The following is a 27489-nucleotide window of genomic DNA, read 5'->3' on the forward strand; positions in this document are numbered from 1 at the left end:
ACTGCCAACCAGGTGTCAGTTGGTCTCATGTTGGCCAGAATCACTTCCGCCCGACATCGTAATGACCCCCTAAGTCAGTTTTCTCGAGCTTTTCCCCTCGACGTTTAGCAAGGCATTTGGTCAGGCCGAATTTGGGTGGGTTCACCAGCTTGACTTTTTGTGGGGCACCAGTCAAATCCTGGAAGTCTGGAGCTTTCAGTGGGATGTACCTCAAATCCAGGTCAGGTAGAGATTAAAGATAGCCAGCTTGAGTCTCGACATTGAGACGGTTCGCTTATAGAGTTTTTTCCAAAAGTTGCTCTTAAGTTCCCCTTGAGGGTTCAATGTGTCCAAAACACAAATATAAGGGTCTGATATCTCCTAGGTGGTCCTTGTAATGTCGGGACTACAGTTCCCTTAATGCACCTGGCCAAATTCTGAAAGGTCCACTAAATGCACTCCAGGATGGGAACTCTTGGTGGAAATTATGCAGGTGGGCTCTGTCAACATGTAGCTTGCAGGGTGTCCTTAGGGCTGCAGTACAAGATTGTGCAGCTGGTGCAGTATCTCAAGGTGCAGGCCTTTGGGTGCAGATCTAGATAGCAGCAGGGCAGACTTTGTTCTCCTTATAGTTTCAGGCCGCAGGTCTGAGGAGCTATGCAGCTCTCCCATATTTATTCACAGTTTCTGGACATCAAGCAGGGGGGCACTGCTGACCAATGGGATGCAGGGTGCCACCCAGGTGTATGACCACTTCCTCAAATCTGTGGCATATTCTTTTCTCACAAAGCAGTATTCCCTCAAAATCCAACATGGAGAATTTCTCTCCAGAAGAGTTAGATGAGGCTAAGCCAACCCACTGGAATGGCTATGTTTTAATAACACTCCCCTTCCACCCCTCTGCCTAATCTAATTACTGAGGCTCCTGTGTGGCTTGGGGTTACAGGGTGTGGGGGTCAGCCTGTGCTGTCTTAAAATGTCATACTCCCTTGGAGGACAAGTTTTGCTTCTCCACCCACTTCCTGTTTTTTGGCTTCTACAGTCAAAGTTCTTCATCCACAGAAAATACATTGTCTACTCTGAAAGGACACTTCCCACCTCTTCAAGCAGCTCTTGCTCAGCCTGGGAAAAGGCTAGCTCATAAAGAGAGGGCACTGGAAAGCTGGATTTTGGTTCATAGAAAAGAAGGTTTAATAACTTATTTTCTGTAATAGTTATTATAAATCTAGCAGTGGAAAATTGGATTTATCACAGCTATTAATTTGATACCTTGAAGTATATGTTTAGACAGCTCAAATCAATATTTATATTTAAATAAAATATTACAATGTTGCCATTCACTATAATGGGAAAAAACAGAAATGGTGTTTTTTCCCTCATCAGGGTTTATAAAACATATTTTATAATGTCCCTGCTTGTAGTTACAATGCATCTAATCCCTGGGGCACCTAGAGGAGACCTTAGATGTGACTTATATGTAAAAAAAAGTTAGTTCAACACTTTGGAAGTACCTTTAAATTCAAAGTCAAATTTGCATGTAATTTAAATGTAAACGCAGCATTAAAGGCAGGGCTGGGTTTTAAAATGACAGCAGGCACCACAGTAGTGCACATTCCATTGCAGGAAATCTACTGTGCCTCTAAACCCCCTCTATTATATACTAGGGAGGTATACATAGTTTGAATCCCTCTTGCCTTATTATATACTAGGGAAATACAGCAGTCTGTCCTTGTCAATTGTAATTACACCAAATTACCATGTACTTTTTACACAGAGCACATTTCCTGGGTCTGGTTGGTAGAGCCCAGGTCGCAATCAGAGTCAGAAAACCAGCCTCCAGTGCTCAAAATGGGGGCAAAAAGTGGGGAGCATACTGCAAACAGGTCCTGATTTCTCACCGAAGCAGATCCACACATAAAACTTCAAAGACCCAAACTCTAGATCACATTTGGTGTCTGGGAAATTGACTATAAGAGAGGAAGTTTGAGACCCTAAAAATTGTCATCTACTTAGCAGCCAGACAAGCTGTGTGAGGAGGGGAAGCTCTACAAGAATTTTGACTGTGACCAGGACTGGGGGCCAAGGTCCGCCAGTCTCCCTGCTGGGTAAGGGGACATCATTCAAGGAAACCAAACCCACCTGCGATGGAGCCTGGAGCACCAGGGCCTGAGTGCTTACCCAGACGAATGTGCCCTGTGCAGAAGAGGAGAAAGTTGGAGGAAGTGAGATCTTGTGGGGAGCACTGTGGCCTCCTCCTACAGAGTTTAGAATCTTGTGGAATCAGGGGTATGGCTTTGAGCTGGATGAAATCCTTCCTGGAGGAAAGGGGTTTCTAGGTTACACAAGACACATTCACTTCCAAGAGATCTCCCCTATTACAAGGAGTTCCCCCCGTGTCAATACTGAGCCCCACTTTGGTCAATCTATATATGGGACCCCTTGCTAATATAGTGGAAGGCCACAAAGTGTCCATTCTATCACACGCTGATGATACTCAGCTTATCGTCACACTATCGCAAAACACAGAACATAATGCACATCAATTTTCCCAATGTATTGAGGAAGTAACAGCATGGATGGCAGACCACTGCTTAAAACTTAATGGTAGTAATACAGAAGTGATGGTAACAGGAAGAGCGCCTTCTATCTGGACATCAGCTTGGTGGCCGGAAGCACTTGGCCAGCTCCCAACCCCTAAAACCGAAGTCAAGAACCTTGGAGTATGGCTTGACCCCAACTTGACATATGAAAATCAAATCCGAAAAATAACAGGCAAATGTTTTGGAACGCTGAAAACCCTACGGAAAGTCATTGACCTACTACCGGTTCAAGCCAGAAAAACTATAATACATGCAGTGGTCACCTCTCAGATTGACTACGGCAATGTTCTATATCTAGGTGTAGCTAAATAAATGCTGATGAAGCTGCAATCAGTCCAAAATGCTGCTGCCCGGCTAGTGCTGAATCTTCCTAGAAGACCGTCCAACACAAAGGCCCTGGCCAAATTGCATTGGTTGCCTGTGGGCAAGAGGATCCTGTTCAAGGCAATGTGCTTCTGCCATCGTATCCTAGCAAATAAAGGCCCACGTTATCTACAAGACATGATTACACCTTACACCCCCAATAGAAGCCTAAGATCTGAAGGAAAATCATTGGTAATAGTACCCAGATTTAGGAAGGCCAGGCTAGGAGGCTGCTCTTTCAAATACCTGGCAGCAAAACATTGGAATTCACTACCAATGGTTTTGAGGAAAGAGCCATGTGAAGCTGCCTTTAGGAAAAGGTAGAAAACTTGGCTTTTTCCCACCTATACACCAGAATAGACCTTGAAACATGACAGCTAGGGCTCACCTACCTATCTCGTGTCATTTCTGAGATTCTGATCAGCACGGGGACACACCGTCGGTGTAACCGGGTGCTCTACAAATGCTGCTGATGATGATGACTCCCAACCTCGAGCCTGAGATCTGATTGGCTGCCAACAGTTCCAACCAGGAAGTGTTGGCAGTCATCTTGTGACTCCAGCAGGAGGCGGGGAGCTGGCAGGGACCGTGTGGGCCTTGGGGCTCCCCCACAGTAACCAATGATGTAGGTATGTCCCGGGGGATGGGTTGCCCGGGCTGAAAGTGGCCCGGGAGGGGGGCCATTCTACCCTGTCCCTTTAAAAAAAAAATATGGCTGGACCCCGGGGCTGAAATCGGCTGCGTGGCCCCCTTCTTTACAAAAAAAATAAAAAAATGTGTAAGCCCCGGGTGATGGGGTCCCCAGGGATGAAAATGCCTCCCCTTAAAAAAACTGTAAATGAAAATGGCCAGACCTAGGGGGATGGGGTCCTCTGGGGCCGAAATCAGCCCGGGTAGGGGGCCTCATGGCCACCCTCCCCTTTAAAAGAAAAAAAGAAAAAACAAAGGCCCAACCCCTGGGGATGGGGTTCCCTAGGCATATATCGGCCTTGGGAGGGGGGCAACATGGCCCCCTCCCTTGTATTTAATTACAAATAAAAAAATACGAGCCACACAGCAGAATTGTTGAGTTCTGATAGCAGGCATGACCCTTTTCTCTTCCACTCTGCAAATGCGCCTCCTGGCACGCTCTTGGTTGGGGGATAAAGTTTCCTTGGCTCCATAGGGACTGTGAGGGCCAAGAAGCCCTCCCGGTAAGTCCTACACAGTGAAATTCCTGAAAGCTGGTCAGAGGCCCAGCCCCCTTTCTCCATCACTCTGCAAACATGATTGCTAGTTAAAAAAACCTTGGAAATTCACTGGAAAAAAACACAGGTTTCAGGGACATTATAGTTAGGAATTAGCATTTTGAAAACCTTAGAAATTCCCTGAAAGGACCAAAGGTTTCAGGGACATTATAGTTAGGAATTAGCATTTTAAAAACCTTAGAAATTCACAGAAAAAATGAAAGGTTAGAAGGACGTTATAGTTAGTCTGACATTTACTAGTACAAACCAGAGCAATTCAGCTGTTATAGTTACCTTAGCTAACTATAACCCATGCCCCCGTAATGCACTGCTTAAGACCTCACATATTACATCACTCATGACATGGTCAGTGACATCACTCATGACATCACAAATGACATCACTGATGATATCAGTGATGACATCATCTTGTTACTGTGTGTATTTTTTAAAAGTTTATGAGTGTTAAATATATATACCAAGGTGTATTGGTGAATCAGTGGGTTTATGAGTGACTATATGGATGACTCAGTGGGTGCGTGACTGACTGTATAAGTGAGTGATTAGGTGTCTCAGTGAATGTATGGGTGAGTGACTAGTTGTATGAATGTGTGTATCTGACTGTTAGTTAATATCTAAGTGGGTGTGTGAGTGTTTTAGTTGGTGCGTCAATGGCTATATGGGTGATTGATTGGTTGTCTGACTACGTCAATGGTAGGTGAGTCAGTGGCTGAATGGGGTACTGTTGCGTGTGTGAAAAGTTGTGAGTGAGTGGGTTTCTTTATGACTGCATTGGTGATTGAATGCATGTGTCAGTATTGATGGGTAATTGAGTATGTGAAAGGCAGTACACATGAGTGACGGGGTATGAGAGTGACTGTATGCATGAATGAGTGAATGTGTCAGTGGCTATATAGATGAGTGCATGCTTCTGTCAGTGACTGTATGGGAAACAACCTTTACAACTCAATCATTACATCGCACTACCTTTACATAGCAGTCATTGCATTGCAACATCCTTTACATCACATGTCATTACAACGCAGCCATTACATCACATGTCACTACAACGCATGTCATTACAATGCATGCCACTACAACTCAGGCATTACATTGCAAGTCATTACAATGCATACCATTACAACGCATAGTACCCTTACACTATCCAACACTTACCCAACTGTTGTACTCACTGGAGTTAGAATTGTAATTTTTACCCCTACAGTACCTCAACTTACTCTACTGTTGCACTCACTGGAGTTAGAATAGTAATTTTTACCCCTACACTATCCAACACTTACCTTAAATGCGATGTAATTGTATGCATTGTAAGGGTATGCGTTGTAAAGTTATAATGCGATGTAATGGAATGCGTTGTAAAGGTAGTTTCTGAAAATACGATATAATGGCATGCGATGTAAAAGAATGCGTTGTAAAGGATGTTGTGATGTAAAAACTGCATTGTAAAGGCATGCGTTGTAAATGTATGTGTTGTAACGTCATACATTGAACTGTATAGCAGAATGAGTATGTGTTCCTATTTGTATGAGTAAGAAAGTGGGTGGGTGTGTAACTGTTTGGGTGAGCAAGCGGTTGTATGATTGACTGTAAGGGTGAGTCCCTATGTATGTGAGTAATTTTATGGGTGACTCACTCCTTGTGTCAGCCCCTGTATGCCTGTATGACTTGATATGTCAATGGCTGTCTTAGTGAGTGAGTGAGTGGGTTTACGAGTGAGTGGATGTGTGAATAGATGAATAAATCAGTGAGTGGGTGTATAAGTAGTGGTATGGCTCTTTGAATGGGTTTGTGAATGGTTGTGTGAGAGCAGCAGTGGGTGTATAAAAGATTGTACAGTGGTGCGAGTGGCTGCGTCAGAGATGCTGTGGTGTTGCAGGGATTCTGCACATACATAGAACTATGCGCAGTAAACCAAGACCTCAGTGTGTATTGGTGTACCAAAATGCCCTCCTCGGTACCCAGAACCCCAATCCGACTAGCTATAGTGTCTCATTCATTCTCCGTGCTAAAGCGAAGCTACCAATGATTAGACATCCTAGTTCATGCTACTCCGTACCTCTCAGAATACGTGGGAACAAGAACACTCTTTCATTCAAACCCTGGTACTTGTCCACAACATGAGTAAATAGAGTCAAGGAATAGTTTAAAATGTTTATTTTAACGAATTTTAACTAATGTGCTCTATAATGCAGTAAACGAGCAATATGCATAAGATCAGCATTGCTACAATTCCATATAGAACAAAAGGGGAAATCATATTATAATGGTGGTGGAAACAGGACTATAGCACCTTGCCACCCTCCCCGTGCAAGAAGCTAGTTTATTATAATTATAGAAGACCTCCAGGCTTTGTCAGGGGGACCCCATACCTCCGGGTTCAGATGCAGGAATTTACATCACCGGACGAACACAGCTCTTCTATCCTGGAAAGCGTTTCTCCAAGTGAGTTAACATGCATGCAAGGCAATTTTAAAAGCACCAGATTTCCAGGTTTGCAACTGTGTTCTATGTTATAGCTAAGGACGTGAGACTGACCAAAGCAAATCAACAGAGCTCATTGTTTTTTTACCTTGAACACACTATACAGACGAGGAGCAAAGTGTTCAACTAAATATGTGAAATGCAGACAGTTCTCACGTGAACGTGAGCAAGCAAAGTGTTTACGAGAAATGTGGCATGTAGTAACGTGAGCAAAGGTGGCAAAATGGCGGCCAAGCATATACTAACTTATGCTAACTTAGCAATGTCCGCAGGTGTGTCCATATCCTCACTACACCCTCCCCTTGGTCAGTCCATTGGACAATTGTATTAAGGAGAACACAGGTTTCAAAGAAGTCTGAGCAAGAATCAAGAGCATTTGTGTCAATGATACCTCTGATTTGCGGGTAATGTTAGAAGAGAAAAAGTAAAAAAATATTTAGTGTCCAAAAAGGCACACAAAGATAAAAAATAAATCCAGGAAGGATAAGGCGGCTGAGTCAATCCATCAAGGTGTACGAACAGTAGGTTGCGATAGCCTCCAAGAGGAAGTCATTGTTATCATAAAAAAAAGTGAGGCCACCCAATCAAGCAGAGTGAATGAATATATATGTTCCTCAACAATGGGAACTTCTAGCACCATCAAAGGACAACTTGCGTGATACTCGATATAACTCCGTTGTAGGAAATCCTGTGCCACTGTACAGATATCCCATTCAGCCAGAACTCCCAGCGCATCTGCACAGGCCATAATTCCAACACTGGGACATTCTTGCTCATGGGCCACTAAGGGACTCTTTAGCAGTTCAAAATCAGGTGGAGGAAATGTCGTATTGGAGAGGCAAAGATCCAATACCCATTGAAAGGAACAATCTAAGCAGTTGAAGACAGCTTGCACGCAAGTGTAATAGGCAAAGCGAAAAGATAATCCATAAGCCGCTCTGAGTGTGGCCAGGGGCAGAGTACCGTAGCATTCAAGCATACGGCTAAGGAGCATCTACAGCAGTCTTGGTTGTGCAGGGCCACAGGAACAGCATCTATTTCGTAGCATGCAAATTAACAGCAAAATCCCAGCGGCTAAGGCAAGTAATAGTGGCAAGTCATTGAAGACGCTGGAAAAAATTGAATAGATAAATGCTGGTATCACATCAAATATAGTTTGGAAAGAGGTCAAAAGGCCAGAGCCCACAGCTTTAAAGAAAATGGGCAATGCCTGTAGTGTTAAAAGCATTGAAGATAGTGTGAATCAATGCACCAAAATATAGTGGGAGGTCAGTATTAAGAAGCGCTTGTACTTCTGTACGGGTCTTAGCCACGTGAAGAACGAATGTTTCACGGGCAGTGAAACTTCTTTTTGGGATATTAATGCTCTTTTTCTGCTCAGCTTGTTGAAGTCTGCCTTCAAGGTCAGAATGGAAGGCCAAATTGAGTTATCGAGCCTCCCGTGTGGGGGTGGGAAAAACATATTTTTACAGCAAACCACACGCTGTGAAACCGTTACAATGTAAGGGATGCCAGCCAGCATGCCGCAGCATTCTTCATTGTTTAAAAGCAAATAACTACCGTTTGCAAGAAGAGTGAAAGTGAGTGTAATAGCTGGCATGGGTATACCTTCTAAAACACATGCAAGATTCAGGGCCGTAAGGTTACAGGCACCATGCAACTGGATGTCCTTACAAACAAGAGAATTACCTATCGTGGTATCACATGATTTCCCAGTTAGGTATACTTCTCTGTCATCCTGTAAGCATCAGTATGTGAAAGGTAATGACCAAACTTAGTGTAGAAATGCACTGCCTAAGGGCTCGAAGCGGCCTAGTGGATAGTGTTTCATGCATGAGGTAAATTTAAACAAGTAAAATGGGAGAGTTATCACCCCATGGATGAGCCAGACAGCTGAGTCTGTTTCTGCCACAGAGAATGGTAACAAATTTAACTTTTCAATATGCAAAAGAGAATACATAGCATCTTTCATGGACATAAACTGCTGTTTTGTTGTCAAGTTAAAGGGCAAAAATAACGATGAGGCGTTCAAGTAATCTCATGGAACTTTCCCCATCTTTACAGTCTGTAGAGTCCACGCAAATTGCATAACTGAATGCAATTGATTTTGACCATGATACAAAACAGAAACATCCTCATGCACAATGTCAACAACAGATGAAACAATATTGTCCAATGTGTAAATGCGGGAAGAAAGTGTGGTAATACTATTATCAACAACAGAAAGCACTTTTTCAAGAATAGCCTAATCAATTGCCCTTAAACGTGAAGCTGCTTCAATCTGGGATAGCTTCCAGATTTCATTGTAAGCTGCATAAAGAAACCTTTTTGATCTTGGACCAGCAGGTCCTTTTACAAAATCTGTCAAATCAATGTCACCTGATAATAGCGACAAATGTTGCTTCACTGAAGTTAGAGTCGAGTGTTGCAACCAATTTTGACATAACCTTCCAACGGAATATGTAGTAACTGAATGGGAGTCAGCAAAACGAGGATCAGGCCTATCCTGTGTGTAACCAGGAGCCTTGTCATGGAAACGAAGTTGGCAAGCATCCGAACTAGTTTGCCAAACTAACCAACCTAGGTGGTCCAAACAGGAAAAATTAAAGGTGTCATTGTTAAAAAGTGATTGTAATTCAGCCATGGAGTATGATTGCTCCAGTTCTGATATGCAGCTAGAGCAGGAATAGCAGGGGCATTCATTTGCTTAGAAGTTGCCAATCCAAAACAAGTAGTTTGATAAATAGATTCATTTAAAAATAGAATCTGCATTGGGATAAGGCACACGCGGTGTAACACATCTGTGCCTTGCACTTGCCATGATTTTGAACCCCAAACTGATTTAAGATCAATTGTGGATTTCCACAGATCATAGCCACCCACTGACAATTTATCAATAAAGGATTTAGAATATAATAATTTAATGTGGGTGAGCATTACTTTAGAATTAGATGAAGCATTCAATTTAAAATAGAATGACCCAGGGTTTGATTTATCAAAATCAGTAAAATATGTGAATTTTTTCAAAAACGTTTCAGAGCTTCCTTCCAAAGGAGCCGGGCAATGTTCCCATTTTGCATAATTAAAAGCATTTCTAAATGTGTTAGCCTTATGCAGATAATGATGACCATAGTGCTGATAGTAAAACAAATCTGCATAATTTGCAGTATTCAAATACAAATCTTCAGCATCAAAAACAGCAGAGTATTTTAAATCTAAAAACAAGTATTGTACGCCGTGTACGTCCCAATCATCAGACCGTATGGTATGTTTCACTACATCACCCATTGAAACACGAAGCACATTTGGCACATTAATTATCTCTGTAGGGCCCTGGATTTGAAAATCTACAGCATCCCAAACGTTGCCGTCTATAACTGGCCAGGCAGTGATGTTGACAAAAGTCTGGTCTCTATTCATTCTGTGAGAAGAAGAGTGCTGAGCCATAGTTCCATCTACCACTTTAACAGCAAAGCGTTCAGGAAGGTAGTGACCATTGATTAGAAGGAAAAAAAATATCACAAAGCCAATGGACATGAACTAGAAAATTGCGATGAGCACCAACCAGAAGTATGTCCAAGGTTTAAACCAGGCGACACAAATAGAAAATTTGGAAGGGGCCTTTGATGATGTGGAATGTGAGTCAAAGGAAAAACGTGATTCATCAACGGCCTCAGGTCGCAAACCAGGTAATGATACGGTAGTGGGATAAGCACATTCAGTTTCTTCATTATGAGTGGAAGCAGGCGGGAGCAGCCAAGGATTGTTAACAGAGTCCAGCTCAATGGCAGTGTCATCCTGCATGTAGCGGGTTAGCCTGGATCTCTTGATACAGTTGTTGTAGAGACCGCTGGCATGATGCTATTCAGGATCGGCCAGATGTTATAGCTTGACATTGTCCTCATGTGAACGCGAGCAAGCAAAGTGTTTACGATAAATGTGGCATGGAGTAACGTGAGCAAAGGCGGCAAAATGGCGGCCAAGCATATACTAACTTATGATATCTTAGCAATGTCCGCAGGTGTGTCCATATCCTCACTACAGTGGATGGTGTCATCACTGATGTCATGAGTGATATCATTTGGGATGTCATCAGGGATGGCACTGACCATGTCATGAGGGATGTAATATTTGAGGTCATTAGCAGTGCAATGCAGGGGCGCGAGTTATAACTGCTGAATTTCTCTGGTTTTGTACGAGTGAAATGTCAAACTAACTATAAAATCCCTCTAACCTTTTTTTGTGTGAATATATATATATATTTATAAAGGAAGCGGGAGTGGTGTTTATGTTTGGCGGAGGTTGGCTCTGCATTTCCTGGCACGCCTTTCGTTCTGGAGCTCCGTGGCAGCCGACAGCTATTGGTGGAATGCAGGGATGCATATACGAGGCACTCCCCGACCTGAATCCTGTTTAGGTATCGGGGAGAGAGCAGTGGATTTACCACTGAGAGGGTCGGTGAGCAACAGGGCAGACCGCTTGCATTCCTGCCTCAGAGAGGAACAAAACCTTCCACGTACTATGGAGTCGTAGCGCTATTAGATGCTGGGGCAGTGTACTTACCTTAGCCTACAAATGTGGACTGCATGGGATTCTCTACAGGCAAGATGGACACAATGGGGCATTACGGAGGAGAGATAGAGGGAAAGTATTTACTTTGGGAACTATCCACGCCCTCTTTCTGTGACGTCAGCGCTGCTCCAATGAGAAGCCTCCGTGATCAACAAAAAACCCCGCAAAATTTTAAACATCTTACAGTCAAGCACAGCGCTGGCAAGAAGAAGGCAGTTGCCAAAATGCATCCCAGGTGCAAGACTTATTTAAGATACGCTTATTTATTGTGTTTTATGGCGGAATTAAAGCCCTGGTTAATCACGATCCCAGCTGTGTCAGGCCTGTTTCTTGGAAAGGAAGCGGGAGTGGTGTGTATATCCTTGGAAAGGATTTGGTGAGAATTATTTTCTGTACCAATCGTTCCGGAGAAAAAACATTTATCAAAGGAACCGAAATTATTACGCATTATGCTGAAAGCAAGAACTTTCATGACTGTGTTCCATTGGGATTTTATTCATATGAATGCATCTTAAAGTGAAAGAAAGTATAACATGATTTACGCTAACAAATTGAGAACTTTCATAATACCTGCATCTATTTGAACTTTAAGACGCATTGTGGGAGATGTATTTCACACAGGTCATGTGACCCAGGACTATTAAATGCATGCACGTATGCACTTGGCCAACTGTTTTCTTCCGTGACCAAGGCAGAACGCCGAAACGCGTAGGGTGAAAGGAAGCATGTGGTGCTGCTTAAACCTCTGATTAAAATGTGCTGACTCCGGAAATGGGCCTCTGTGTTTTTTGTCACAGCAAGTGAATTGATGGGCTTCTTCGTGCCCGTTGTTGAAAGAGGCCGCCTTGAAGGGTTGGGGGCTCCGATGCTCGAAGGATGTCTGTTGGATTAAATACAGCAGCATGACCCACTCGCTGCTGACTTGCCTACAAGGAGATGCTAATATAGCGAAAATAGCAGCAGCTTGGAAAGGATTTGGTGAGAATGATTTTCTGTACCAATCGTTCCGGAGAAAAAACATTTATCAAAGGAACCGGAATTATCACGCATTATGCTGAAAGCAAGAACTTTCATGACTGTGTTCCATTGGGATTTTATTCATATGAATGCATCTTAAAGTGAAAGAAAGTATAACATGATTTACGCTAACATATTGAGAACTTTCATAATACCTGCATCTATTTGAACTTTAAGACGCATTTTGGGAGATGTATTTCACACAGGTCATGTGACCCAGGACTATTAAATGCATGCACGTATGCAGTTGGCCAACTGTTTCCTCCAGTGACCAAGGCAGAACGCCGAAACGCGTAGGGTGAAAGGAAGCATGTGGTGCTGCTTAAACCTCTGATTAAAATGTGCTGACTCCGGAAATGGGCCTCTGTGTTTTGTGTCACAGCAAGTGAATTGATGGGCTTCTTCGTGCCCGTTGTTGAAAGAGGCTGCCTTGAAGGGTTGGGGGCTCCGATGCTCGGAGGATGTCTGTTGGATTAAATACAGGAGCATGACCCACTCGCTGCTGACTTGCCTACAAGGAGATGCTAATATAGCGAAAATAGCAGCAGCTTGGAAAGGATTTGGTGAGAATGATTTTCTGTACCAATCGTTCCGGAGAAAAAACATTTATCAAAGGAACCGGAATTATTACGCATTATGCTGAAAGCAAGAACTTTCATGACTAAGTTCCATTGGGATTTTATTCATATGAATGCATCTTAAAGTGAAAGAAAGTATAACATGATTTACGCTAACAAATTGAGAACTTTCATAATACCTGCATCTATTTGAACTTTAAGACGCATTGTGGGAGATGTATTTCACACAGGTCATGTGACCCAGGACTATTAAATGCATGCACGTATTCACTTGGCCAACTGTTTCCTCCCGTGACCAAGGCAGAACGCCGAAACGCGTAGGGTGAAAGGAAGCATGTGGTGCTGCTTAAACCTCTGATTAAAATGTGCTGACTCCGGAAATGGGCCTCTGTGTTTTGTGTCACAGCAAGTGAATTGATGGGCTTCTTCGTGCCCGTTGTTGAAAGAGGCCGCCTTGAAGGGTTGGGGGCTCCGATGCTCGAAGGATGTCTGTTGGATTAAATACAGCAGCATGACCCACTCGCTGCTGACTTGCCTACAAGGAGATGCTAATATAGCGAAAATAGCAGCAGCTTGGAAAGGATTTGGTGAGAATGATTTTCTGTACCAATCGTTCCGGAGAAAAAACATTTATCAAAGGAACCGGAATTATTACGCATTATGCTGAAAGCAAGAACTTTCATGACTGTGTTCCATTGGGATTTTATTCATATGAATGCAACTTAAAGTGAAAGAAAGTATAACATGATTTACGCTAACAAATTGAGAACTTTCATAATACCTGCATCTATTTGAACTTTAAGACGCATTTTGGGAGATGTATTTCACACAGGTCATGTGACCCAGGACTATTAAATGCATGCACGTATGCAGTTGGCCAACTGTTTCCTCCAGTGACCAAGGCAGAACGCCGAAACGCGTAGGGTGAAAGGAAGCATGTGGTGCTGCTTAAACCTCTGATTAAAATGTGCTGACTCCGGAAATGGGCCTCTGTGTTTTGTGTCACAGCAAGTGAATTGATGGGCTTCTTCGTGCCCGTTGTTGAAAGAGGCCGCCTTGAAGGGTTGGGGGCTCCGATGCTCGAAGGATGTCTGTTGGATTAAATACAGGAGCATGACCCACTCGCTGCTGACTTGCCTACAAGGAGATGCTAATATAGCGAAAATAGCAGCAGCTTGGAAAGGATTTGGTGAGAATGATTTTCTGTACCAATCGTTCCGGAGAAAAAACATTTATCAAAGGAACCGGAATTATTACGCATTATGCTGAAAGCAAGAACTTTCATGACTGTGTTCCATTGGGATTTTATTCATATGAATGCATCTTAAAGTGAAAGAAAGTATAACATGATTTACGCTAACAAATTGAGAACTTTCATTATACCTGCATCTATTTGAACTTTAAGACGCATTGTGGGAGATGTATTTCACACAGGTCATGTGACCCAGGACTATTAAATGCATGCACGTATGCACTTGGCCAACTGTTTCCTCCCGTGACCAAGGCAGAACGCCGAAACGCGTAGGGTGAAAGGAAGCATGTGGTGCTGCTTAAACCTCTGATTAAAATGTGCTGACTCCGGAAATGGGCCTCTGTGTTTTGTGTCACAGCAAGTGAATTGATGGGCTTCTTCGTGCCCGTTGTTGAAAGAGGCCGCCTTGAAGGGTTGGGGGCTCCGATGCTCGAAGGATGTCTGTTGGATTAAATACAGCAGCATGACCCACTCGCTGCTGACTTGCCTACAAGGAGATGCTAATATAGCGAAAATAGCAGCAGCTTGGAAAGGATTTGGTGAGAATCATTTTCTGTAGCAATCGTTCCGGAGAAAAAACATTTATCAAAGGAACCGGAATTATTACGCATTATGCTGAAAGCAAGAACTTTCATGACTGTGTTCCATTGGGATTTTATTCATATGAATGCATCTTAAAGTGAAAGAAAGTATAACATGATTTACGCTAACAAATTGAGAACTTTCATAATACCTGCATCTATTTGAACTTTAAGATGCATTTTGGGAGATGTATTTCACACAGGTCATGTGACCCAGGACTATTAAATAAATGCACGTATGCAGTTGGCCAACTGTTTCCTCCAGTGACCAAGGCAGAACGCCGAAACGCGTAGGGTGAAAGGAAGCATGTGGTGCTGCTTAAACCTCTGATTAAAATGTGCTGACTCCGGAAATGGGCCTCTGTGTTTTGTGTCACAGCAAGTGAATTGATGGGCTTCTTCGTGCCCGTTGTTGAAAGAGGCCGCCTTGAAGGGTTGGGGGCTCGATGCTCGAAGGATGTCTGTTGGATTAAATACAGGAGCATGACCCACTCGCTGCTGACTTGCCTACAAGGAGATGCTAATATAGCGAAAATAGCAGCAGCTTGGAAAGGATTTGGTGAGAATGATTTTCTGTACCAATCGTTCCGGAGAAAAAACATTTATCAAAGGAACCGGAATTATTACGCATTATGCTGAAAGCAAGAACTTTCATGACTGTGTTCCGTTGGGATTTTATTCATATGAATGCATCTTAAAGTGAAAGAAAGTATAACATGATTTACGCTAACAAATTGAGAACTTTCATAATACCTGCATCTATTTGAACTTTAAGACGCATTGTGGGAGATGTATTTCACACAGGTCATGTGACCCAGGACTATTAAATGCATGCACGTATGCACTTGGCCAACTGTTTCCTCCCGTGACCAAGGCAGAACGCCGAAACGCGTAGGGTGAAAGGAAGCATGTGGTGCTGCTTAAACCTCTGATTAAAATGTGCTGACTCCGGAAATGGGCCTCTGTGTTTTGTGTCACAGCAAGTGAATTGATGGGCTTCTTCGTGCCCGTTGTTGAAAGAGGCCGCCTTGAAGGGTTGGGGGCTCCGATGCTCGAAGGATGTCTGTTGGATATATATATATATATATATATATATATATATATATATATATATATATATATATATATATATATATATCTCGCTCGGCTCCTTTTCTTTTGTCAAAAGGAATGTCGCACTCGCGGGGCATTTTGAACACAATTTATTGAAATAGCCAAATGACCAGCAACAGACGCGTTAAGGCGGTATGCCTTTCTCGATGTCACCAGCACATCGGAAACGCCATGTTTTTCAACATAACCCTTATCAACAATATAAAGAAAGGACTCATATGGTCGCTCTAACATCAGCGCCATTTTGTAATGGGTGAACATACATATGTTATTGCACCTTAACAGTGTTCAAAAGATGTAAGTTTATATAAGCCCATCTACACATGTCAACTGTTTATGTCAATTTTCGAACATGGTACAAAATTTATATCACGCCGTGGATCAGCCCATGTCCTTTTTACATATCCGTTTCACAAGAGTTATTTCCTTTCACATTAGCATTTCAACATTACAAACTTACTCTTACTCTTTTCACTCTCATTATTAGACTTATTTCATTATTACAATTCAACATCGCAAGGCAGCTTTAGATATCATCTAATCCAAATCACTTATTTACATTTAATCTTTGCTGAGACACAACAGTTTCCACAACCGTAGAGACTGTTTCAGGTGAGCTTCAATATGAATATCAGTTAGGTAAACTTACAAATGATCTCAATTATGTACCTATATGTACTGACAATTCCTCATCACTATTTAACCCACGGGGAGACTTTGTAAGTAAATCTATAATAAAGCGTGACTCAAGTTTTCGCAGCTTCTTTACTCTGTCACCCCCACGGACACTTTGAGGGACATAGTCCTGACCAAAGAATTGTAGCAAACCACGATTGCTTTGATGTTTTTCGGCAAAGTGGCGTGCTACAGGATACATCTGGTCGTTTTTATCAATGGCCCTTTGGTGTTCTAAGATTCTAACCTTTAGCTGATGAATGGTGCTACCTATGTAACGTAGCCCACACGGGCATACCAGACAATAAACAACATAAGAGTGCTGCATGTTATAAATTTGGTAATTTGCTGTGTCTTTTCAAGGTCGGGAATAGTGTATGTTAAAACCCTTTTGCTGTTAGCACAGGCTTTACACCTATTGCAAGGATAAAAGCCCCTCATTTCTCTCAGAGTGCCCCCTTTCTGTGGTCCTTTTTCTAAAAGGCTTTTCACCAACATATCACAAAGTGACCTCGCTTTCCTAAAAGTTACTAGTGGAAGAGGAGGAATGTCATCACATATGGTGCTGTCAGTTTTTAGAATATGCCAATTCTTTTTGAGCATGTTTTTTAAATGATTGGCTTCTGTAGAGTAAGGGGTGATCATTCGAAATTTACCCTTATCTTCCAAAGGTTTATCTTTGTTTTTTAACAAATTCTCCCTTGGAATACCTCTCACCCTGTGTAGCGTGGTATTCAATGCCGTGGGATTATATCCTCTTTTGATGAATCTGGCTATACTTTCTGAGGCTGCTGTTTCAAAATCTGTTGCCTTGGTACTATTCCTTTTTAGCCTTAATAGCTCCCCATATGGTATGCTATTTACAAGTTTGGGGGGATGGCTGCTAGTGGCAAATAATATTGAGTTTCCAGCAGTAGATTTTTGGTAGAGAGCTGTCTGGATGTTACCTTCTTCCACAAACACCCTCAGGTCCAGGTAGTCCACTGCCACTGGGCTCACTGTTCCTGTAAAGTGTAAATTTATCTTATTTTCATTGAGAAGATCTATGTACCCTCGAGCCGACTCTGCTGTACCCTGCCACACGATAATAAGGTCGTCAATATATCGGTACCACTCAATTACTTTGCCCGTCACATTATCATTTTGGTAGGTTCTGGGCACCTGCTCCTCCCACCAGCCAACGAACAAATTCGCATAGCTGGGGGCAAAGCAGGTGCCCATCGCCGTACCTGACAGCTGTCTGTAATGTTGTTCTTCAAATAGAAAAATGTTGTTCCTCAAACAGAACTCTACACATTCTACTAGCATCTGATTGTGTTCAGAGTACCGTAATTGGCATTTTTCCAAGTAAAATCTGGTAGCTTTTACCCCGTCCTCATGATCTATACAGGTATATAGGCTGGTTATGTCCAATACCATTAGTTGATATGTGGAATCCCACTTGACATGCATGATCTTATTCAAAAGGTCTTTTGTATCCTTTATGTAAGAATCTAGCTGAGAAACAAAAGGAAATAGAAAATGATCAATAAAAGTTGATAAATGTTCAGTCAGACCTTTAAGGGATGACACAAGTGGCCTACCAGGCGGATGCTCGCTGTTCTTGTGTAATTTTGGATTGTGGTAAAAGGTAGGAATCACAGGGTTAGAGCTTCGTAGGAACAAATGTTCTTCCGGTCCCAACATCAGTCTCTTATACCAGTTGTTTTTTGGTAGCATATCAAATTTGGAATGCTACCAAAAAACAACTGGTGAACTATATCAAAATAGCATCAAGAAATATGATGAATTGATTAGTAAGTGGTATAAGAGACTGATGTTGGGACCGGAAGAACATTTGTTCCTATGAAGCTCTAGCCCTGTGATTCCTACCTTTTACCACAATCCAAAATTACACAAGAACAGCGAGCATCCGCCTGGTAGGCCAATTGTGTCATCCCTTAAAGGTCTGACTGAACATTTATCAACTTTTATTGATCATTTTTTATTTTATTTTGTTTCTCAGCTAGATTCTTACATAAAGGATACAAAAGACCTTTTGAATAACATCATGCATGTCAAGTGGGATTCCACATATCAACTAATGGTATTGGACATAACCAGCCTATATACCTGTATAGATCATGAGGACGGGGTAAAAGCTACCAGATTTTACTTGGAAAAATGCCAATTACGGTACTCTGAACACAATCAGATGCTAGTAGAATGTGTAGAGTTCTGTTTGAGGAACAACATTTTTCTATTTGAAGAACAACATTACGGACAGCTGTCAGGTACGGCGATGGGCACCTGCTTTGCCCCCAGCTATGCGAATTTGTTCGTTGGCTGGTGGGAGGAGCAGGTGCCCAGAACCTACCAAAATGATAATGTGACGGGCAAAGTAATTGAGTGGTACCGATATATTGACGACCTTATTATCGTGTGGCAGGGTACAGCAGAGTCGGCTCGAGGGTACATAGATCTTCTCAATGAAAATGAGATAAATTTACACTTTACAGGAACAGTGAGCCCAGTGGCAGTGGACTACCTGGACCTGAGGGTGTTTGTGGAAGAAGGTAACATCCAGACAGCTCTCTACCAAAAATCTACTGCTGGAAACTCAATATTATTTGCCACTAGCAGCCATCCCCCCAAACTTGTAAATAGCATACCATATGGGGAGCTATTAAGGCTAAAAAGGAATAGTACCAAGGCAACAGATTTTGAAACAGCAGCCATAGAAAGTATAGCCAGATTCATCAAAAGAGGATATAATCCCACGGCATTGAATACCACGCTACACAGGGTGAGAGGTATTCCAAGGGAGAATTTGTTAAAAAACAAAGATAAACCTTTGGAAGATAAGGGTAAATTTCGAATGATCACCCCTTACTCTACAGAAGCCAATCATTTAAAAAACATGATCAAAAAGAATTGGCATATTCTAAAAACTGACAGCACCATATGTGATGACATTCCTCCTCTTCCACTAGTAACTTTTAGGAAAGCGAGGTCACTTCGTGATATGTTGGTGAAAAGCCTTTTAGAAAAAGGACCACAGAAAGGGGGCACTCTGAGAGAAATGAGGGGCTTTTATCCTTGCAATAGGTGTAAAGCCTGTGCTAACAGCAAAAGGGTTTTAACATACACTATTCCCGACCTTGAAAAGACACAGCAAATTACCAAATTTATAACATGCAGCACTCTTATGTTGTTTATTGTCTGGTATGCCCGTGTGGGCTACGTTACATAGGTAGCACCATTCATCAGCTAAAGGTTAGAATCTTAGAACACCAAAGGGCCATTGATAAAAACGACCAGATGTATCCTGTAGCACGCCACTTTGCCGAAAAACATCAAAGCAATCGTGGTTTGCTACAATTCTTTGGTCTGGACTATGTCCCTCAAAGTGTCCGTGGGGTTGACAGAGTAAAGAAGCTGCGAAGACTTGAGTCACGCTTTATTATAGATTTACTTACAAAGTCTCCCCGTGGGTTAAATAGTGGTGAGGAATTGTCAGTACATATAGGTACATAATTGAGATCATTTGTAAGTTTACCTAACTGGTATTCATAATGAAGCCCACCTGAAACAGTCTCCACGGTTGTGGAAACTGTCGTGTCTCAGCAAAGATTAAATGTAAATAGGTGATTTGGATTAGATGATATCTAAAGCTGCCTTGCGATGTTGAATTGTAATAATGAAATAAGTCTAATAATGAGAGTGAAAAGAGTAAGAGTAAGTTTGTAATGTTGAAATGCTAATGTGAAAGGAAATAACTCTTGTGAAACGGATATGTAAAAAGGACATTGGCCGATCCACGGCGTGATATAAATTTTGCACCATGTTCGAAAATTGACATAAACAGTTGATATGTGTAGATGGGTTTATATAAACTTACATCTTTTGAACACTGTTAAGGTGAAATAACATATGTATGTTCACCCATTACGAAATGGCGCTGATGTTAGGGCGACCATATGAGTCCTTTCTTTATTTTGTTGATAAGGGTTATGTTGAAAAACATGGCGTTTCCGATGTGCTGGAAACATCGAGAAAGGCATACCGCCGAAACCCGTCTGTTGCTGGTCATTTGGCTATTTCAATAAATTGTGTTCAAAACGCCCCGCGAGTGCGACATTCCTTTTGACAAAAGAAAAGGAGCCGAGCGAGATATTGTTGCGGAGTCCACACCCGCAAAGTCTGCACCTGCCTGCGAGTGCTCCGCCTTTTGGTGTGGAACAACGAGCGGATATATATATATATATATATATATACATATATATATATATATATTTTTTTTTTAAAATAAACAAACTTAAAAGGGCTCTAAGGCAAAATCCCATTAATACAGTACAAAATTCCCTCACCTGCCAAGGTTGAAGGTTTTGAAGATCTGCACACGAACTGTTGGCAAAGGGACCCTCCAGAGGTTTGCATGAAATCAGATCATTCAGGGCATGTGCCAAGGCATAGATGGCGTTGTATGCATTATAAGTAAATCTAACATCATAAACTGATGCATCAAGACTTTGCAGGCTTTCTGTTCCTGAGCAGAATTTCTTTCCATTTGATGCATTTTCTGGATCTGTTCTGTTCAACTCTCCAGCCCAGGTGCAGTTGAAGATCTGCTCCCAAAACCTTGTTAGAAATATATCTCCAGAAGTCTTAGATGGATGAATTCCATATATGAATTCTTTAAACCCAGGGATTTCCTGGTTGGAAGCTGCAATTCCTAATGTGCCATTCAATATTTCCCATAATTCCCTTGTTGTAAACATTGAGGAAGGTGTCAAGCTTGTAATGCTAATCCACATTTTGCCCCCATAGCCCAGCATTGATATTTCTTTCAGTACCGGGATGATGTGGACTTCAAAGGCATAGCAGATGACCACAACAGCCGTGGATCGATGCAGTATCCCTATTACACGGTCCAAGGATGCACGGCTGGAATCTGTTGGCAGGGTCTCAAAAAACTCAACACAGATCTGCCTTTTCTCTGCCTCTTGCTTCAGCATTTGACTGCCTTGGAGACAAAAATCATTGTTGGAGATCAAAATCCCTATCCATGTCCATCGAAATAGAATCAGAAGCTGAACTAGCGCTAGAGGCTGAATGTCAACGCTAGTCACAGTCCGGAGGAAAGAGGGAAATTGAGTTTTGTCACTCAAAGCAGGAAGTGCTGCTCCATGGCTGATCTGTTTAAGAAGGACACAGTGAAATAATGATTTTAAACTGTTCAAGGTGAATAGTCTGGTAATATGTTTTAGTCATTATGTAAATTTACTTTAAAATAAATCTAAGATTAAGGTTGGCAGCAAATTCTTTAGTTAATGTTGTTTATCTTATGTTCGAAGCACCATTAAAACAATTTTTAGGTTTGTTTGTGAGCACTTACAAACCAAAATCTAGTAAGTTAATGTGGTTTGTGGCACATCAAGTACAATTGCTTGCCTCTAGATTGTTTGAGCAAGAGAGGCTATGGTTCAGGAATGAAGATTATTTTCTAAAACACATTTTTCACATGGCATCTGCTTTTTTCTTAGATGTGCCTCTACTAGAAATCAAGTACTGCCTTAGCAACACAGACAGAATATCACTACACTATTAAATGTCTCAACATTACAATGATTTGGTATGCTTGTAATTCAAACAGCCATGTGGTAAACTATGGCTCCTAACAATAAAAATATTTTTATAATTAATTTCTATAAATGCATAAAGAAACATATGTGAGAAGCAAAAGTAGAACAAATAAATACAAATATTTAATTTCTGGTCTCTCCATGTGTGCCTGCTTGGGTGCTGTGTAAAATATGCGTATGTTGTGTTGAACTATATGTGTGTAGTGTGAGCCTCAATATGTAGTTGGGCGTGGCTTTCGTGTTATAAAGGGGGAATGGGAGACAGACAGATAGAGAAACATACTGGATGTGATAGGCTTGCATGGGTAACTATGTGTCTGTTAGTCTGAGTGCATGGAAACCTGTGTATCCTCTGTGATGATGGGTTGTCTTGTAGGGCCCAGTAAGGAGTTGCATGGTAATGGCAGGGTGCACAAGCTCACAACCCATGAACACAGGTACCATAAGGTCACAAATCAACACTACTATTTAATTAAAAGGTAACCACCACTGAATTGCGATTTACCATGAGCACATAGTGGCCAATTAAGATGTCGGTGGGACCAACATCGACGTGCCGTCGGTCCCACCAACATCTGTAACCGCGGTCAGAACACCGCATTACAAAGCGGTTGGTCAGACCGCATTGCCCGAGAGACTGACGAGAGCTTCCAACAGGCACAAGGAGCCCGTCGGACGGAATGCATTCCCCACAATAGGGGTGGTGCTTTCTCAGACACCACCATGGGGATTACGATCCACCTTTCCGCCATCCATTTCACGTCTGTTTTACTGCCTTGAAAATGCTGGCAGAAAAGGTTTTTTGGGGCCCCTAGCGGGTTCTCTCTCCCCCGTGGCCCTCTACTATTGCCCTGAGCCACACCTGTGGTTCCCCCTACACATCCCTGCATCATGTAGCAGGCACCACACGGTGGAGGGATGTTTCAAGGCATGCCTTTTTGCATTAGGGCTTGTGCTGCCCCCTTTTACAGGCTGCAGCACAATCCTCAATACAAAGAGGCATGTTTCCAACTGCCTCCACAGCAGTCAGATTGTAATTTGGTGGGTGGGACAACCGGCTACCTGTCGGTTGTTCCTGTTCCTGCAACGATGGTGGTTAGTCGCTTGTCTGACCGCCATTGCAATTGGCCCCCTAGTTTTTCCAGGTCACATTTTGCATAAAATTCTCTATTTTCTGCGGATTATTGCTCGTATTTATTGCCTGTTCTTAGCGTGTGACAGTGTGAGAGGTCAGCTGGTGAGGGGGAAGTGAGCAGTTGGGGTAGGGTGATGAGGAATGTCATAGTTCACATGAGTATGGACCTCAACAACATGCAGGCCCTTTGATTTAAACGGTTCACTGACAACATTTGGAGGTAAAAAATATCGACCTACAAAATTATCGAGACATAAATCTCAACTTCAAAAATATTGACAACCTATACTTAAAAAGGTAAGTAGAAAACTATATAATTAATACAATGTTAAGTGTTCATCCAAATCACCTAACAAAATTTCTAGAGTTGGGTACTAGACCCAAAATATTACTCAGAAAAAATTGGGTGGACAAAAAAGCTGGTATCACGACATCATGGGTACTATTCCAAAACTAATCAGATAAATGCAATGATTTTAGTAAAAATCGAAGTACAACGATTTTTTGCAAAATGCAAATGTAAAAATGTACAGGTCTGACTAAAAACGCGCATTTTTTCTTGTATAAATGTAAATAAATTTGTGAAACAATTGTCACACACTACATCTCCCATAATGCTGCATTAGGGCAAATGTGGGTATAAAGGGTGTAATAGAAGAAGGACTCACTAACCGTGAGCAAACCCGTGAGAGGGCTGAAACGTGTTGGTTTGAGTGTCAACTGAAGGTTAAATCAGCATAAATCCAAGCTGTGAGTGCCGCGTCATTTGTTGCACAAAAAAAAAAGATATATATATATATATTATTTTAAATAAACCAAAACATGATAATATAAATTAAAACTGAATAAAATATATCATTAAATATTAAAATTAACACATACAAAATAGATACATTATTATACAAATAATATATATAATTTACTTCTCCCACCTCACATAACTCAACAGTAAATATGTGTTACATCACACAAAGGTAAAATGTTCTACTCTCACTATAATAAATGCTAAATTAAATAACGTATTGTATTACGAAGTACTAAAATTTACTATTCCCACTACAATTAATACAACACTAGGAAAAAGTTTAGATTACAGATAAAATTTACTATTTAAACTCCAATAGGTGCAACAGTAGGGAACGTATTGGTTTGCGGAACGATAACATTTACCATTTCCACTCCAATTAATGCAAAAATATGGAATGTGTTGTACTGCAGAGGGCTAAAATGTACTATTCACACTCTAATGAATGCAACCGTAGGGAAAGTGTTAGATTGCAGAGGAATACAATTTACTATTCCCACTCCAATAACTGCAGAAGTAGGGAAAGTGTTGGATTGCGAAGTGGAAGAATTTACTATTCCTACTCCACTGAGTATAACAAAAGGAAAAGTGTTGGATTGCAAAGAGTCAGAATTTACTATTCCCACTCCAGTAAGTGCAACAGTAGGGAAAGTGTTGGATTGCAGAAGGAAAAAAATGTATATTTCCACTGCAATCAGTACTACATTAGAAACAAACACATTCTCTGCAAAATAATATATATTTTTTTTAACTAAATCAAAAAATCTAAATCTAAATATAAAAAACACACTTATATTTCCTATCAAAAGTATTTAAAATAAATGCATATTATAATGTTAAATACACATAATAAGTAACCGGTCCTAGGATGCTTGTTTCCAGTCCAGGGAGGAGCTGGCCTGGCAGTTCGGGCTGGACTGTTTCCATTGAGCACAGGGTCAAGACTGATTTGCATTTGGCTGGCCTCAAACTGGAATGGCATGGGTAGCAAAAAACAATCGATTTAGGCCCAGATCTCTGTACTGGGGTGAATGTAAGACATTGTTCAGCATTCTGTCCATCAATTGTTCTTTTTGCATTTGCCCCCCTGAGTGGGACGGGTATGCCCAGATGTGGGTTCCTTGCTCTCCATGCCACTGGAGTCAAGCTATCATGGCTGATGAGGGTGGAAACCCCGAAACCGGGCATAGGATGCTTGTTTCCAGTCCAGGGAGGACCTGGCCCGGCAGTTCGGGCTGAACTGTTCCCATTGGGCATAGGGTCAAGACTGATTTGCATATAGCTCGGTTCAAACTGGAATGGCATGGGGAGCAAAATAACGATGGATTTAGGCCCAGATCTCTGTACTGAAGTGAATGTAAGACATTGTTCTGTATTCTGTCCATCAATTGTTCTTTTTGCACTTTTCGAAAGTAGGCATTTTCTGGGCTAGCCATATTGTGTGCCTCTGCCTACTTGTGGATTGACCGGCTTTGGAGTGACAGGGAGTGGGAATGTGCATTCATTGTAGACAGCCACTGGGGGGGTTGAAGTGTGCCTTGCCCTTCCTGGATGACTCAGAGCTGAGCTGAATAGACCTTGGCTGCATTTAGAGTAGTGGGAGGAGTGTTCCTTGCACCTAAATAGGGCCTGTCACCCTTCACAATGTTGTCTCCACTCCCTGTGGTCATACTGCACCGGTGCGGACAGAACTGGTTTGGACTGGTCTCAGAGACCCTTGCACAAAAAAGAATAAAGACAAAATGGACCTAAGAAGTGGACCTTAAAACCCAGAACTTTAGATCACTTCTGGACCCAAAGGAACCTTTGCCAAGGCGAAAAGCAGGAGAGCTGTGAGGAGGAGTGCTTCCCTTTTTCTGTGTGCTACGTGGGGTTGGCCTGCGGATGCTGCTTCTGCCAATGAAAGGACAAAGACTGGAACTTTACTGACTGCTTGAAGAAGAATTTCCAAGGGCTTGTGTATGCTTGCCTCCTGTTCTGAAGTCTCAGAGACACAAATACTTAACCTCCAGCTCCCCTGAACACTACTGCTGAGAGTTCGGACCTGCCAGGAGGTGCCTGCTCCAGTTTTGGGCCTCTTGAGTTTGCTACTGCTGTTGGGATATAGAAGAAACTAAGGAAATCGACACATCACCCTTCTTGCAGCTGTTTTTCTGACTCAGAACTGCAGTGCGGAAAGAATCTCCATGCACTGCTGCCATACCACTGCAGAGACACCGTAACGCCTTCCCACAACTGCAAGATTCAATGCCTTGTAGGATGGCGGAGGAAGAAACCAACGAAGTGCCACTTGCCACCGCTGCATCGATCACCAACACCTCCCGATTTCCAGGCATCGCATCTGTGCAGCAAATTTTTCCCGACGCATCACCCGCAAACCAGATCCACCTTGGAATCGACACAGCACTTTACCCTACAGTCCGGATTCAACACATCACTTCTCCTGCGTGCAGTAGACCTGTTGCATAGCCTCCACAAGGACTCAGGAATTAACGCTTCCATTTGTTTCTTATTGCTTCCCTCTCTCCGGCTGTTTGGCCTTCTGAAGTTTTACAACAAACAAATGATGGACGGAATGCTGACAATGCAGGCATTCTCCCCCAGTCAAGAGATCTGGGTTAAATCCATCGTTCTTTTGCCCACTACGCCACCCCAGTTTAGACATGGCCATATGCAAATCAGTCTTGACCCTGTGCCTCATGGGAACAGTCCAGCCCGAACTGCCAAGCCATGTCTTCCCTGGACCGGAATCAAGCATCCTAGGACCGCTTTCTGGCTATCAGCCGTCATCAGCCAGGATAGCTTGACTCCAGTGGCGCAGTGAGCACGGGTCCCACGTCTGGGAATACCCATCCCACTTAGGGCGAAAAGCGTTACAACAAACAAATGATGGACGGAATGCTGACAATGCAGGCATTCTCCCCCAGTCAAGAGATCTGGGTTAAATCCATCGTTCTTTTGCCCACTACGCCACCCCAGTTTAGACATGGCCATATGCAAATCAGTCTTGACCCTGTGCCTCATGGGAACAGTCCAGCCCGAACTGCCAAGCCATGTCTTCCCTGGACCGGAATCAAGCATCCTAGGACCGGTTTCTGTCTATCAGCCGTCATCAGCCAGGATAGCTTGACTCCAGTGGCGCAGTGAGCACGGGTCCCACGTCTGGGAATACCCATCCCACTTAGGGCGAAAAGCGTTACAACAAACAAATGATGGACGGAATGCTGACAATGCAGGCATTCTCCCCCAGTCAAGAGATCTGGGTTAAATCCATCGTTCTTTTGCCCACTACGCCACCCCAGTTTAGACATGGCCATATGCAAATCAGTCTTGACCCTGTGCCTCATGGGAACAGTCCAGCCCGAACTGCCAAGCCATGTCTTCCCTGGACCGGAATCAAGCATCCTAGGACCGGTTTCTGTCTATCAGCCGTCATCAGCCAGGATAGCTTGACTCCAGTGGCGCAG

At 42.5% G+C, this 27489-nt stretch overlaps 1 protein-coding gene across 1 annotated transcript in view; it reads right to left on the minus strand.

Moving 5' to 3' along the window:
* Window positions 1-1053: 1053 nt before the first annotated feature.
* LOC146796852 (extracellular calcium-sensing receptor-like) overlaps window positions 1054-27489 on the minus strand; it is a 49676-nt gene continuing 23240 nt past the window's right edge. Inside the window, exons 3-6 of the mRNA XM_085631389.1 lie at window positions 20808-21635; window positions 17688-17955; window positions 17406-17462; window positions 1054-1184 (exon numbers count right to left, since the gene is read on the minus strand). Of these exons, the coding sequence (XP_085487515.1) occupies window positions 1054-1184; window positions 17406-17462; window positions 17688-17955; window positions 20808-21635 (1284 nt within the window). The remainder of the gene's footprint in view (window positions 1185-17405; window positions 17463-17687; window positions 17956-20807; window positions 21636-27489) is intronic.

Source organism: Triturus cristatus, chromosome 10 (assembly GCF_964204655.1).
Source record: "Triturus cristatus chromosome 10, aTriCri1.1, whole genome shotgun sequence".
Taxonomy (NCBI): Eukaryota; Metazoa; Chordata; class Amphibia; order Caudata; family Salamandridae; genus Triturus; species Triturus cristatus.